General features: G+C 54.0%; 1 protein-coding gene across 1 annotated transcript; it reads right to left on the reverse strand.

Annotated features, from left to right (window-relative positions):
• Positions 1-779: 779 nt before the first annotated feature.
• LAD1 (ladinin 1) lies at positions 780-12,031 on the reverse strand. Its single transcript, XM_065854541.2, has 10 exons — positions 11,803-12,031; positions 8,611-8,751; positions 7,073-7,580; positions 6,515-6,658; positions 5,758-5,807; positions 4,854-4,926; positions 4,118-4,249; positions 3,636-3,725; positions 2,375-2,452; positions 780-2,017 (listed from the first exon to the last, which is right to left on the reverse strand). Exons 1-10 carry the CDS (start codon positions 11,838-11,840, stop codon positions 2,012-2,014), a joined length of 1,260 nt encoding a protein of 419 aa, XP_065710613.1. The 5' UTR covers positions 11,841-12,031; the 3' UTR covers positions 780-2,011.
• Between the last annotated feature and the right edge of the window lie 2,542 nt (positions 12,032-14,573).

Below are 14,573 nucleotides of genomic sequence, written 5' to 3' on the forward strand. Positions count from 1 at the left end.
TCAGGGTGGTTCAACAGACATTGGGCAAGTTGCAAACACAACCCCCTGGAGAGGGTCTGGATGTTTTATCCATGGGAATGCCTTCATGGCAAAAATACATCCCAGTGCAGGACCAGTAACCCTGAGCCAGATCCCTTGTGGGTCTGTAACAACTGCCCTGAGCATCCCACTGCCCAGCCTTACCTCTGCACGGGTACCGGTGAGGTCCCGGGAGCCAAGGGGAAGCTGGTGGGTGTCTGGGAAATGCTCTTTGGGGGCAGAAGGCTTTAAGGGGGCTCCAGCGCCCACCCCGGGGCGGGCAGCGTTGGGAGGAATGTGCCCGGCGCCCAGCAAGGAATGCAACACTTGTGAGCTGCTATTTCGGCAGCCGCGGCCCCGGCCCCCTCCGCCTCTCCCCCTTCCCCCCCAGGAGCCCATATAAGCCCAAGCTATTGTGTGGCCTCAGAGATTTGCTATTTAAAACCCTCCAGACTGAGATACGTGAGTACCCGTGGGGCTGACACAAGCCAGCCAGCTGTCACTTTTCTAGGGCTGGGGACACTGATAAGAGAACGCAGCCATGAGCAAAGGACCAGATCCTCCATTGTAGCCCCCAGCCCAGGCTTGCTCAGGTGCTGCATTGAGTCCAAGATGCTGTAATGAGAAGGGAAGAGTCTCAGGCTGCTTTTACCCACACAGAACACATTTGTGTCAGATTTTTGCCTTTTCTCCTCTTATTAGAAGAAAGGAAATGAACCTCATTCCCAGTCCCAGCCCCAAAGACGGTCACTGGGAGTGTCTTAAATAGAGCAACTTTTATTAGAAAAATAAAAAGACACAGAGAAAACCAGGTCATTTCCAAAGCCCAACAAGCAAGATCAGATCCAGGAGCAGCAGTAGAGTCCCACATCGAATTTGGACACCGCAATGGTTGCTCAAGGCACAGCTCTAGCCCATTGAATGGCCCCGGCACAAGTGTCTGAGCATCATTTTATGGGCTGCCCACGGCACCCTGAAGCTGGACTTAAGAGAGCAACCCACATCCCATCTGGGTGGGCTCAGCAGCCCAGGGGGTGCAGAATCAAGGGTCTACATAGGCAAAGTGCTCAGGGGGAAGGGTGAGAGGGAAATGGTTTGGGGAAGGGGGCAAAAATGGGGCACTCACCTCCATGCAACCTAAAAAAGAGAGTTGTGGCCAGGCCACCCTTCCCGTTTCACTGAGAGAAAGGGGTCACTGCTTGTAGGAGGCAGAGGATGGCAAGGGCAGGGGGGAGAAGGCCAAGGCTCTGGCTCAGCTGCATGCTGGAGGGAAGCACCAGGACCATCATGTCCACCTTTCTTCCATGAGGCATCTCCAAGCTGAATCAGCGCACGTGTGACTTGGCAAACACCGTTTGCCTTTGGTTGGGTCCCTCCAGCAGTGACAGCTTGGGAGGGGGGAGTGACATCTGCCTGCCCCACCTCACCCCATATGAACAGGCTCAGGGACTGCTCCGAGCAACCTGAGCTGGGTGAAGATGTCCCTGCTCACGGCAGGTGGGTTGGACTCGATGAGTTTGAAGGTCCCTTCCAACCCAAACAATTCTATGAGTCTGTAATTCTATTAAATGATCCATGGACACGCAGCTGAATGTACCTTGGCCAGGCAGTTTCTTGCCCCACTGCCATCATCCAGCTGCAAGGGAGATGAACAGGTTGATCCCCTTTGCTAGAACAGTTATGAGGCATGGGCAGAGATTAGGAGCAAAACACCAAAATGTTGTGAGGAAGTGAGGGAAGAGTCTGCACTCAGCGTCTGCAAGAGCCTCCAGGCCTGGGTGCTCCTGCACAGGCAGTGAATCAGGACTGGGGGCACAGGAATAACCTTCCAGCCTTCTCACTTCCCATTCCACGAGCAGAGGACCCTGGCGACCTGGGGTGCACCTACAGGTGGTGCGGGGACTCTCGTGGCAGTGGGCTGCTGGACGGTTCCGTAGGGATGGGCTTTGATCTTCAGTTTTTCCCAGATTGTCTGATATTACCACTGATGTTATTACAACTGGAAAAGAAAGTGAGTAACAGTGAGACTGGGCCTGAGGCTGCAAACCCCGCAAAGGCAGCTGCTTTAACCAGGACCACACTTCTCCCAAACAGGGGACGGGACAGGAAGGCATCCCCTAAGTCCCACCACGTGGCACTTGCCTTCTTCTCCCAGATCACCCTTCCCATCCTTATAGCTGCCTCCAGTTGTCCCCTCCTGCTGAGTCCCCCAAGTCTTTGGGTCCTAGATGTCCCCCACGACCCATCTCACCCCCATAACCTGGTTCTCCCACACCTGCCCCACACCAGTGGGCAGGTCCCAGCTCTGCCTGCAGCTCAGAGGATTCACCAGCTTTCAGAGAAGCTCCGTGTCTACCTTGGTGTCTCCAGGGGTGTCCCCAGGCTGCTTCACCCAGACATCACGGTTTGTCAGGCTGTTTATTTTCCTGATGTCCTGCAAACAGGAGAGTTGTCGGTGGCACAAGCAGGTTCTTCCCATGCATCATGTGCAGTGTTGCCTTGCTCTGACTTTAACCAAACCTTGAGCACACATGCCCCAGGTAAAACCAGCAGCCGGAGATGCAGATGCTGCACCTGGTAAACCCTTCAAACCAAGTGCAGCTCCAGCCCACAGAGGCAGAGGGCAGCAGGCGTTATTACAGGAAAAACTGATAGAGGAGCTGCAAGCTTTACCCAGGGGTGACCCCAGGAGCGAACCCTTTCCTGGCAGACAGAGCCAGCGCAGTCTCCGGTGCAGACACGTCTGGGCAGCGCTAATCCCCGCAGCTCAGCGCAGGGGGTGCCCGGACCTGCCTGCCCGGCTGCAGGGCTGGGCTGGAGCTGCCCCTCCTGGTCCCGTACCCGGGCAGCTGCAGGAGATTCTGCTATGAGCTGCAGCAAAACACCTTGTTGCTGTAAACAGTGATACGGGTCTGGCTGAACCTCTCCTTTCCAAGTACAGTAAAATAATCTAAGGCCAAAGGGTCTTCTGTTTGTCTCCCTCACATCCACGTCCCTGGAGCAGTTATGGTGGCAAAGCAGTGACACCCGAGTCCCCTTAGCTGGGCACTTTGACCCCACAGCCACAAGACACCCCGCTTTTGGGGGCTGGGATACACACAGAGGTGCAAATCACTCCAGACCCGACATGCAGCAGGACCTCTCAGTGCACACACGGGTCTCCAAGCCCCGCAGAGCCCAGCGCTGAAGGACTGAGCATATGGTTCATCTCCCAGTGGCCTCCAGATCAGAGCTAGTCCTTCAGACACTGGTAGAGATGGATCATGCTGGGGTGATCTCTCTCACTGGTGGTGGGGCCAGGTCCCCTGCATGTCCCCTGGGACACACACCCACCTGCTATCTGCTCCCTCCTCACCGCACCATGGGCTGGGAGCAGCTGCCTTGGGCACTTTGGGCTCAGGGTCAGGGCACAGCAACAAGCAGAGCCCCAACACCTCACCATCATGGCCCTGCAGCACCAAAACCTTTGACCCTGTCTAAGGTCCTCTCGAACCCTTTAATGGTTTCAGCCAAAGGTTCATCAGCCCTTCCAGCCCCACCAGCCAGGTGCAGGGACACATCCTGCTGCACTGCCTGGCCTCAGGGCTCTAGCCCGAGGTGTCAGGATAAGCCAGCACCTTGCTCTTTTCCTCCTTGGCAGGCTCCTGAGCTCGGCTGATCCATAGATTAATGCGCGATGTCACTGATCCTGGGATCTTCAGGTTGTCCTGTGGCACAGAGAGGGACATCAGGTTTATGACAGCAGCTCTCCCACTGCACCAACATAACCTGCGACAGTCCCCAGGGCACGGGGAGACTGAGCAAACCTGCATCAGGCAGAGCCCAGCCTACACCTTGGCTCCAACCCAGCTCCTTAAATACCAGCGCATCAGCGTGAACCCACACACCGCCAGAGCAGAGTTTCGGTGGCAGCTGTTGCCTGAGCCCAGCCCAGCCCAGTCTGGGCTCAACAGGCACTGAACTCCCACCAAACTGCATCTGGGCAGCAGCTTGCTGTGCTGTGCTTTCGTGTCCAAAGAGGGCAAGATTCACCCAAAAAGCTGGTGCCTGCCCCAACGCAAGACCCTGCTGGAAGGTCATTGCTCAGGCCAGCTCTTACCTTCCTGACAGCGAGCGGCTCAGCCTTGCTGGGAGCGCTTCCCTCGAAGAAGTTGCGTTTGCTGGCCACCCCGTCCGAGGACAGCAAGAGGCTCTTCTGAATGGTCAGGGATGATTTCACCACCTCCGAGCGCTGGGAGGAGAGAGGAGCATCAGCAGGGGCTGCGCTGCACCCCAAGAGGTAAAAAGCAAAGTCCTGCTTCTGACTTGTGCCCCAAACCCATTGCGGTCTGACCCCTCCCTGCCCATCACCAGCTTATGGGCTTGCTCCATTGCTTCCCCCAGCAGGACCATGCAACATCCCCACGACCCTCTCCAATGGACATCCTCTCCCTGCTCCTAAAACCCCGAGGCCAATCCCTTTTTCTACCTTGGGACCACCTTAGAATCATAGAATTGTTTTGGTTGGAAAAGATCTGTAAGATCATTGAGTCCAACCATTAAACTAACACTGTCAAGTCCACCACTGCCTCATGTCCCTGAGAACCTCATGTCTGTCTGTCCAACCCTCCAGGGATGGTGACTCCAGGACTGCCCTGGGCAGCCTGTTCCAATGCCCCACAGCCCTTTGGGGAAGAAATTGTTCCCCAGATCCAATCTTCTTCAACCCCACTAGCGCTGGTTGTTCAGTGCAGCTCAGTCCCTCTCTACCTTCACTGTTCTGATCCAGGTCACCTCTCTCCCTCTCCCCACACATCCCTCTGCACCAGCCCAGCTGTGCCAAGGGATTTTGGTACCTGCACAGCTGAGTTGTACTTTTCCAGCTTCTCCTCAATAGTGCTGCTGCTCCCTGGGATCCTGAGACTCGCACTGGTGAAGAAGAGGAGAGGGAGTTGAACACAGCCTCCTCAGGATGCCCTGGGACTCAGCCCATGGTCCTGGGAGGAGAAGACCCCATCCAACCCAGGCACTCCTCCTGCATCCATCCGCCAAGTGAATCAAGGCAGCTCATTCCCTTCTGGTGACCGAGATCTCTGGGTCTCACCACCTTACTGGGGCCACACTGTACACTGAAAAATAGCTCTGAGCTCCTCAGTTTTCCCTGTCCTCACCACTGCCAGGTCTGAACTACATCTTCATCGATATCAGTATAAGCTCTCCTGTAGTATGCATACATGCAAGCCTAGCCTCCTGCCCCACATTCAGAGGCGAGGGAGGGCATCCTCTCCACTCCCTGCATTCACACTTGAGCCCTTGGTTCCTCAAGGGTTTTTACGCCACCTGTCCAAACCTTGTCATGGAGATGTGGAGGACCACTTGATCTGGCCACCAAAGCCAGATCAGGTTGCTCATGGACCTGTAGAGTGGGTGTTCTTATCTCCAAGGATGGCACCCTGTTGTGGCGCTGCACTGCTCAACACTTAACCACTCCTGTGGTGACACAAGCACCAATGAGAAACTGCATCAACCAAGAGACAGCAGGAGCTAGCTGGGGGACCTTGTGCAGATGCGAGCTGTACGTTGGACATTGTCCTGTCCCCTGCCCAATCAGCCAGGCACTCCAGGGACCAATGTTCAGCAGACCTGTGCCAGGGCACTCAGTAGCTGGTATCAGGTCCCATCGCCTCCTCCTCCCTTGGAAAACAAAGGATGACAAATCCTGCCCAGCAAGACCAAAGTAACAAGAAGAGAGGTGCTGACCTCCTTGAGAGAGGGCTTTGGCTTTCTTCTTTCTGTTTTCTTGAGATCACCTGGAAGACACAAGGAGAGAAGACAACTTTGGTTATCAAAGATAAATATGGGAGAAACTGTCTCAGATTTGTCTCCCTTGTTTTCGAACAAACTCCATTTTCATCCACACCAGAACTTATATCTCAGAGCCCTCCAGACAAGAGACACGTTGTAGTGCTAGCAGTTTTATTCCCAATAAAGCATCATGGCTGTCAGCTAAGCCTGGCCAGTCAGCCCTGATTTGCAGCAGGGAGGATCTCAAACAGCTCTTGGTTTTCCCAGCCTCTCCAAGCACTTTATTCCAAAGATCTTTTTTGAACAGTCTAAAATTTAAGATATTCTCAGAAATGTAAAAAGGAACAGGAAGAAGGATCGATTTTATTTTTAGTCTGTGCTCTCAGAGAAATGCCAGAGGGCAGATGGTCATTCCTGTGAGTCTTTGGAAAGCCTGAGGACAATGAGCTCCCTGTTTTCTCATCACTTCCCACAAGTTTCCATGCCAGCACAAAGCATATGAACATGGACATGTTCATCATCACAGGCCTTTGGTCAGGCACAGCACATGGAAATGGAGAAAAGGCTGAAGCAGAACTTCAATGCCCAGATTTTGAATGTACTATTGGGAGCAGGTTCTGCCCACATAACATGGAGACCGAAGCAACCCTTCCTTCCCTCCATCCTCCACTGCCTAAATGGGTGTCTTTCTCACACTTGCTTTAGCTCTTACCCTAAAGGAGACAGTTCTTGGGCTGGTTCGTCTGATGGAGCTGCTGTAGGTGACCTGAGCTGGAGAAGTATCTGACTTGTCTGCGGGTTCTTCTCGGGTGAGAGACAGCTGGATTACCTCCTTTGAGGGATTTCTGGGTGGTTGCTGAGGAAAAAGCAGACATCCAATGCATCTCTGCAGGGCCTGCAGAGAGGCTGAGGCACAGGGAGCAGAGCAGCCAGGGTGAGCAGCAGGTTTGGAGGCAGGAGTTTGAGATGGAAATCCTCCAAACCTTGGCTGTCTCAGATATGCAAAGCCCCAAACACCTCCTCAGTGAAACCATGATGGCAATCAGTAGGGGCTTGCTGGAGAAGGTGATCAGAATAGTACATGCAAGGGAGGGAAAGGATGTGATGGGACCCTGCCCATCACCTCATAGATTGCAGCTCTCAGAGCTTCCCCCAAAGCCCACGGGTCCCATTTCCCTCCTGGTAATTCTGGGTTCTCCCTCTCTCTGCTGTCCTCCCAGCACACAGGAGCTCTCACCCAAGGGCTGGTGCCTTGTCTGTTCCTGCTCACCTGCTGGTCTTGAGATGCGGCCACCACCAAGGCGGTCTTCTCCTCCATGCTGTGGCTTCCCTGCCTGGTCAGGATCTTCACTTCACGCAGCCGGCAGCCCCCCAGCTCCGGCGATGCCCGCTTCGGCGGCTCCTCCACCTCCTTCCTTGGCTCCTCCCGAGGTGTCCCCACACCTTGTCCCTCTTTGTCCCAGAGACGTCCCCTCACCACTGCCTTCTTCTCCGAGGCTGGCTCCGGGTGCTGGTGTCTTGGTGGGTTCCCTCTGCCCTTGGCCGCATCCTGACCCCGCTCCCCATCCTGGGTGTTCTCCTGCCCCACACGTGATTGCATCCCTGTTCTCGCACGGCTCAATCCCACCCCTGGCTCCTGCTGCTCCTTCTCCTGCCTCAGCTTTGCAGAGACGGACATCGGGGCCCTTGTCCTTCTCCCTTCTTGCGTCTTCAGTGCCTCCGAGAGCTTACGCTCCTCTCCATCTTCTGGAGACGCTGACTTCACCAAGGATTGAGGTCTGGAGACAGAGACAAAATAGGGGGTCAACCTCAGCACCCCAGGGCCAGAGTGATGGATTTTGTGCTGCGTGTCAGGTCAACCCAGATGAAAGGCTCTGGGGGAACATAAAAATCCCACCTGTCTGAAACACAGAAACAGCTCTAGAGCAAGAGTGCTGCTGTGGCCAAAACTCTTCTGAATATTGGACATTTCCAGGATCAATTTAGGGAGTTGGACAGGTTGTGTAAGGGCAGCCTGATCTCAGGGCATCTCCAAGTCCCAGCTCCCTGCAGCAAGGGACTTGGGGAGCACCCCTGGAAAGCCATTGGGTCACCTCCCCACTACAGCAAAGGTCACACAACATCACTGCAAGGTTCATGGGAGAAACAGGAGGAGGAGGAGAGCCAGGCTCTGCATGCTCAGCTCACCTGTCCTGCAGAGCTGGGTGCCTGTCTGCTCTTACCTGCTCCAGATCCCACCAGGGCATGGCCAGCACCCCCCTGAGCTCAGCCTTGGCACCAACCCTCAGCCTGGCACACCAGCTCTCTGTGCCATGGGACATGCCAAGGCCCTGGACTGAGCCCACCAGAGATACACCCCTCTTCTCGTATTCCTCCCTGGAAACCCATCCTTCTGCCCAAGGGCTTGTTGGAACCCTGCTCTTCCCACAGCTCAGCCCACTCTCATCCGCAAGAGACTCTACCACCTGCAGCAGCTTTGGCTCAGGGGACTCAGGGAATGGCAGCAGATGTGCCAGGGAGGGTCAGTGGGACATGAGGAAAAGGTTCTTCACCCAGAGGTACTGGACACTGAACAGGCTCCCAGGGAGGTGTCACGGCCCCAACCTGACAGTGTTCAAGAATCAGTTGAACAACACCCTCAGACACATGGTGTGAATTTGAGGGTTGTCCTATACAAGACAGGAGTTGGACTCAATGATCCTTGTGGGTCCCTTCCAACTCAGGACGTTCTATGATTCTATGATTCTAGGGTTGAGAAAAACAAGGTAGCATCATGAGGAAGACTGACGCTGGCAGGACCCCACACACCTGCTAGAAGCTGGACTGGTGTCTTTCCCAGGTCTAGGAGGTTCTTCATCTGTCGATGAGGATGACAGCAGGCTCCGGTGCCTTCGCCGGCGTTCCCTTTGCTGTTCTTCTTCATCCTCAAGGGTCCTCTGCCTGGCCAGGCTGTTTGGGATGAAACACAAGGAAATGGTGAGACGGTGTCCTCCACAAGGAGCTTGTAGGCCTGATGCCAGACAGGAAAGGAGACTGAGACACCCTTGGGCAAGGGCCAAGGGGCTGATGAGCATTGCCATCCCCACCTGCATGGGGCTTGGAGGAGAGGGACGCCAACACGAGCAACGTGTGGCAAAGCACTCTCGCTCCACCCAGCTGATGCAGGCATTTCTCAACACAAGCACTTGGCTTTACAACTCCTAATTTGTTCTTTTGGAGGGAGCACTCATTTAAAAGGAATCCCTACATTAAGCAAACCTTCCCGGGCAAGGATATTTAACCTCTAACTCATCAAGACCAAGACCTGAGAGCCACCACACCGATCTCAACCACATGAACTGGGAGGGTAACCACTAGTGGCAGAAGATTTTAGCCCCAACACGAGTTGTGGCAATGGCATTTTAATTTTTATTGAGCAAAAAACCTCAGATGTAAAAGCATCAGAGGCTGAAGGGTAAGCACTGCTGACAAGCTCAGCCTGGAAACAGGGACAACAGGAGCTCCTCTTCGACTGGGAGGTGTTTATAATCACAGATTGTTCCAGAAAGACAAGGTTTGTCACCATCTTTAAGGAGTCACCTTTAAAGATTTTATTTTGCACAAGCCAAATGGATATTTTTTTGGATAAAATGTCAGCCTGAACAAAAAGTCCTTTGGGAAAGACCAGTTTTCCCTTCCTTTCTTTGTGCAAAACATGCCCATCTGCTCTACTGGTGCATGAACTGCATGAACTGTTAATTTACTTACAGCTATAGCCCTCAACCAGCTGCAAACACATGCACGGGTCCCAGTGGAGGTCCCCACAGCCCCAAGAGCCCTCCCTGGCAGGATCTGTCCCTTCACGGTGACCCAGCTCTGGAGCTGGCACTCTGGTTTCATCCAGACTCAGAGTTTACTTTGAATTTGACTTTAAAGAACCTGAAAGTCAGAGCAGGTCCGGGCCTGTGGTATCACCATTGCGGACACGGTGACTTGCAGCATGGTTTACGAGTTACTGTGTAATGAAAGCTGGGTCATAAATTAAACCGCATTACCCCCCGCAAATATTCACGGCTTCTGTTCTTCCTGGTGGAGGGAGGCGGGGGAGCACGGAAGGGTCAGCAGAGCAGAACGGAGAGGGAGGAGGGGACAGGTCCTGGCTGAGACTCAGCGCCTGCTTGGGGACAGGGCGATGCTAGGGCTGTGCTGCCTTTCCCTCCATCCCCATCTCCCCCTGTTCCCCCAGGCACCCTTCAGACCACAACAGCAATGGGACCTGCATCTTGGGGGCTGCAGGGTGGTCCCTGATGCTGCTCTTGGCATCGGGCAAGATGGTGGTGGAGAAGGCTGGGAGCTGCCCCAGGGAGCCCATGAGCATCCCCGTCCAGCTCTCACCACGCCGGGGACACCTCCCTGCCCAGCTCCTTGGGCCTGACCCTGTAAATATTTGTGCACGGCTTAGCTGCACTGGGTAGGCAGCACGGATTTGTTTGCACGGCGTGGTGTGATCTGCCGGCACGATGTGCTGCGGCAATCACTGCACACACACCTTCCCACCCCACAAAGGCAGCACAAGAGTGGGGACGTACACACGCAGCTGCCTCTTCTAAGCACCCTCTGCATATCTCTCGAGCAGTGACAGCACAGTGCTAACGCCACTTTGAACGCCGTGAGAGACAGTCACTTCTTTGCTTTCACATGCACAGGCTCCTTCAAAATGAAAATGAAATTTTCCTGCCTTGAATTCACTTGGCTCCTGCAGAGGCAGCACATAATCTGGCATTATCAACATGTAGTTTCTCGTTATTAATAATTAGGTAAACCACCCATCAGGCTATGGATTTGCTTTGCAAGTCTTTCCCTCCTGTTTTCCAAGAGGGATTCATTTCTCACTGTCTTACCTTTTTTAACCTCAAAAAGATGAATAAAAAAAGATCAGCAAGTCTGCCCCTGCCTTGTCCTCTCCTGCCCTGTTAATCATTAGTGCTGAGATATCTGCCATTCGTGCTGTTTCAGTGAACGCTGTCTCATCTAATGAGAGAGGAGAAACTGCCTTCCCAGGTTGTGAAACAGCCTGGGCGCAGGACCCCGCGGGCGGGCGTTCGGGCAGGTCTGCGCTGCCGAGGAGGATCTGTTTGGGGCTGGGATGCCCTCTGGATCCGTGATGGAGACCGCGTGTGAGCCAGCAATGAGCAACAGGGTGGCACTGAATTCCCATCTCTGGGCTGGCCGTGGTGGGTGTCCTACCCTAAATACCAGGGTTTGCACTGAGGTCTTGGAGCCAGCACATCCAGGATTTCTGCTCCTTTTTGTGGGAGATCACAGCTGTGTTTGAGTCACTGTCACCCGGCCTGGGCAGCCGAGGCTGGCAGTCCCTGTCCTGGATTCTGCGGGGAATGGGGGTGATCCCCACATCGCCCAGGCTTTGCGTGAGCCCCTGACTCGCCCAGGAGCCCCACCTGCCCTTCCTTCATTGGAGACAAAATCACTCTTTAGGAAAGACTGAGCAGACTGGCGAGCGCCGCGGGGCTGGGGATCATTCAGCGACTACCGATGAATCAGGGCTTGCTCAGCGCCGGATGGGCAGAGGCTGCAAGCTCTGCATGGCGGAGTCGGGACACGCACCCAGGGGCCGTACGGATACGGGGCGAGTGAAAAAACCCCACAGCCAGCTCCAGAGCAAGTCCACAGCCCAGCCAGCCAGCTCCTACCCCAAGGAAAGGCAAACCAGACCAAAAATATACCCAATATGGGGCAAAGATGCATTTCCAGAGCCATTTTCCTGCACAGTGCTCACCTTGCCCATGCAGCAGAAATGAACTTGTCTCTGATCTTTCCCACCCACGAGAAGCTCCAACAGTGCTGAGCACTCGCCGGGGTTGGCACCTCTCTGCAAGCACCAGCCCCGCGGTGGCTGTCCCCTCTTCCCACCCTCCCCAAGACCCCACCGTGCCGGTAGCCCCCCGTCGCCCCCTCCGGCCCGCCGGTGGAGAGGGTTAAGCATTAAACCACAGCACCTACCTGGAGAGATCCGACCAGTTCCTTCTGCTAGAAGACATTCCTGCTCTGTGTGAGATTCAGAGAGCCCCGAAAACTTGCGTGGGCATTAAGGCCAAGGGGCTGTTGGACCTGTGGAGATCTGCGCTGCACAAAGACTCTGCTCCCCGAGGAGGGAGGAACTCCCTGCAAGGTTATTTCCCTGTGCACCTTTACCCTGCCTGCAACCCGTTTACCATCAGGCTGCATCACATGGTTTCTTATCTACCTTGACAGAGGCAAGGCTGTAATTTGTCTACTAGCGGTGCCGCGCAAAAGCCGCCCTGCCCAGGAGTGCCACACAAAAGCGAATCACTGCTGTGCCAGGGTTTGAGCAGAGACCCACGCTCAGGGCTCCATCCGTCCAGGTCTCCCAGGGTTTCGGAGACAACTCCCTGCAGAGAACCTGTTCTACCAGCCGCTCTCCACCAGTCAACAACTCCTCCAGCACCGGCGGAGGAGGTGAATTACCTTGGGCTGAGTGGGAGGAGGCTGGCTCCCAGGGATCCAAAACAGTTATTAAAACACCTCCGTCTGGGTGCAGTCCAGTGTTTTCCGAAGAGCATGGGGGGCTGCCCCGCTCCTTTCAGCCTTTTCTGGACATCTTGGATTGAGCCATCAGGGATTCCCTGTTGTTATGAGCTTTGCTGCAGTAGGGAGCACTCATGAAGGCTCAGAGTACCTGGCAGATACCTCGAGGGCTCCAGTTTTTGGGTGCTGAAGCCCTGTGCCAGAGGGGAGCTGTCTGTCCAGGCTGGTCCCATGCATAGACCCATCCATCAAACCTGTCGTGCCCACCAGGCTGGTCCTGAGACCCTGACCCCCCATATGTACACAGGGCAACACTCTCCTTCAAAAGCCAGGTGTGAAGGCAATGGGGGGGGCTGTCTCATCGGGGTGACGGGGGCATCCAGGCACAACAGAGCCAGGTGCAAGCCTGGTTTCCAGCTGGGGCCAGTCCCGCCACACCACATGGCCAGGATACAAGGACAGGGCTCTGAGCAACCTGAGCTGGTGAAGATGTCCCTGCTCATGGCAGGAGTGGCACTGGGGGAGCTGGGAAGGTCCCTCCAACCCAAACCATCCTATGATTCTACGATCCTGGTGAGACCCATCCCTCCTCCAGCCCGAGGGACTGGTTATAAGGCTGGGCTTGCCACGCATTCCTCCAGCCCACAGGGGTGTGCCTGGGACCTGAGAACCAAAGGAGCTATTTTAATCAAAGGTTCCTGACTAAAATCCCATTTCTATAAGATAGCCCTATGGAATGAGCCATCCGCTCCACGGAGGGCTCGTTCTCTGGTTTTCTTTCTTCTTGCAGTCATCAGTTGTCTTTCAAGTGTTTTCATTCATACAGGAAAAAAAAATTACTTAAATAACTTTGCAAGTGTCCTGTTAATTGCTGACAAACTATATATAGCAGTTCAGCATCAGCAAGTTGCTATAAAGCAATAAACCTCTCTCATTAACGCATAGTGAGCACTTCAGTTGCAAAACTCATTGCCAAAGGATATCACTGAAGCACAGGACTTAACAGTAACGGTTTAGACCAAACGTGGTGAAAGAACAGCCCCAGCTAGGTTCTACGCAGCAAAGGAATACAAAACTTCATGTTTTATGGTTCCTCTTATTGTTAAGATGGAGAAATTCTAGACAGGTATTTAGCGATGGGGGATTAGGCAGAGGACAAGCCTCGATGACACTCACCCCTCACACTCCCCCGGTCTTTATTTTCAGCTCAGAGACCTTTTGAGCTGAAGGTCATTTCCTCTTTATTTAAGACCCTTTGGTGGGTTTTTCCTCTGTGGATTTGTCCAGTTTCCCTCAAATCCAGGAAAGCTGTTAGTATAAAAACCATCCTTCAGCAAGGGGTCTATTCCCCACGTCTGTTCCCCACCGCAGGAGAAGCTCCCACCTCTCCCTCAGTTTGGACGAGGTCCTGCTGAGCTGTTTGGCAGCACAAAGCGTTAATCTCTCATGGTCTGAGATCTTTGCTGCTATGGAGCATTTAGCTCATGTTTTCCCTGATGTTCCTCCTGTTTTTTCATTTTTACCGTAATCCAAACCTATCACTCCCAAGCAGGCAATGGCCAACCTAGAGCCCATCATCTTGGGCTGGATTTTTCCCTCTGTGTCTTTATACTCCCCCAAACATCCCCTGCCATTTTAACCCCAAACCCCAAGTCCTGCAAGATCTTTCTGAACATCTGCATCATCACCCTGAATACACAAGAATTATCAGTAGAGTTTGTTTATCTCACCATCAGTTCCTACCTGCCAATTGATTATTTACCTCTACTTGGACTTCCCCTCTTAGCAGTGGCTGATCTAAAGGTCTTTGCTTCTTGAAATCTTATCTACCAGGTCACCCTTATCCACCAGCTCATTGATGCTTCAGTAAATGCCAGAAACTTTGTGAAATCTATTCCCTTTATGAAAACTGCTATATGTTCACCTCCCTGAGGTCATCACCAAAGCCCAGACCCAACTGCAGGTCCAGGAAGCTGAAGGCGATGAAATTAGGCAGGGGCATGGGTCCGTGCTCAGGGGAACCAGTCTGACATTCATCCACATTGTTCCTACGCACCAGGCTGCCATATCTGCTGTCCCAGATCTACGACGGGAGAGCAAAGCTCTGTGCTGGCGCCCAGAGGAGTTGTGCCACAGGGCTCTGCTGTGTGTAAAACCACATTCTCTGCAGGTTCCCGCTTTGCCCAGGGGGGGCTTTCCAGCCGCTGCACGGGAGGGCTCTGCAG

This window comes from Patagioenas fasciata, chromosome 21 (assembly GCF_037038585.1).
Source record: "Patagioenas fasciata isolate bPatFas1 chromosome 21, bPatFas1.hap1, whole genome shotgun sequence".
Taxonomy (NCBI): Eukaryota; Metazoa; Chordata; class Aves; order Columbiformes; family Columbidae; genus Patagioenas; species Patagioenas fasciata.

What these genes read in the sequence shown, in the direction of transcription:
- LAD1 (XM_065854541.2), bottom strand. Translation starts at nt 11,840, where the DNA reads ATGTCTTCTAGCAGAAGGAACTGGTCGGATCTCTCCAG. An exon ending in ACCAGTCCAGCTTCTAGCAG is followed by an intron (nt 7,581 to 8,610) that starts GTGTGTGGGGTC and finishes CTCTGTCTCCAG; the next exon opens with ACCTCAATCCTTGGTGAAGT. An exon ending in AGCCGCTCGCTGTCAGGAAG is followed by an intron (nt 3,726 to 4,117) that starts GTAAGAGCTGGC and finishes TCTGTGCCACAG; the next exon opens with GACAACCTGAAGATCCCAGG.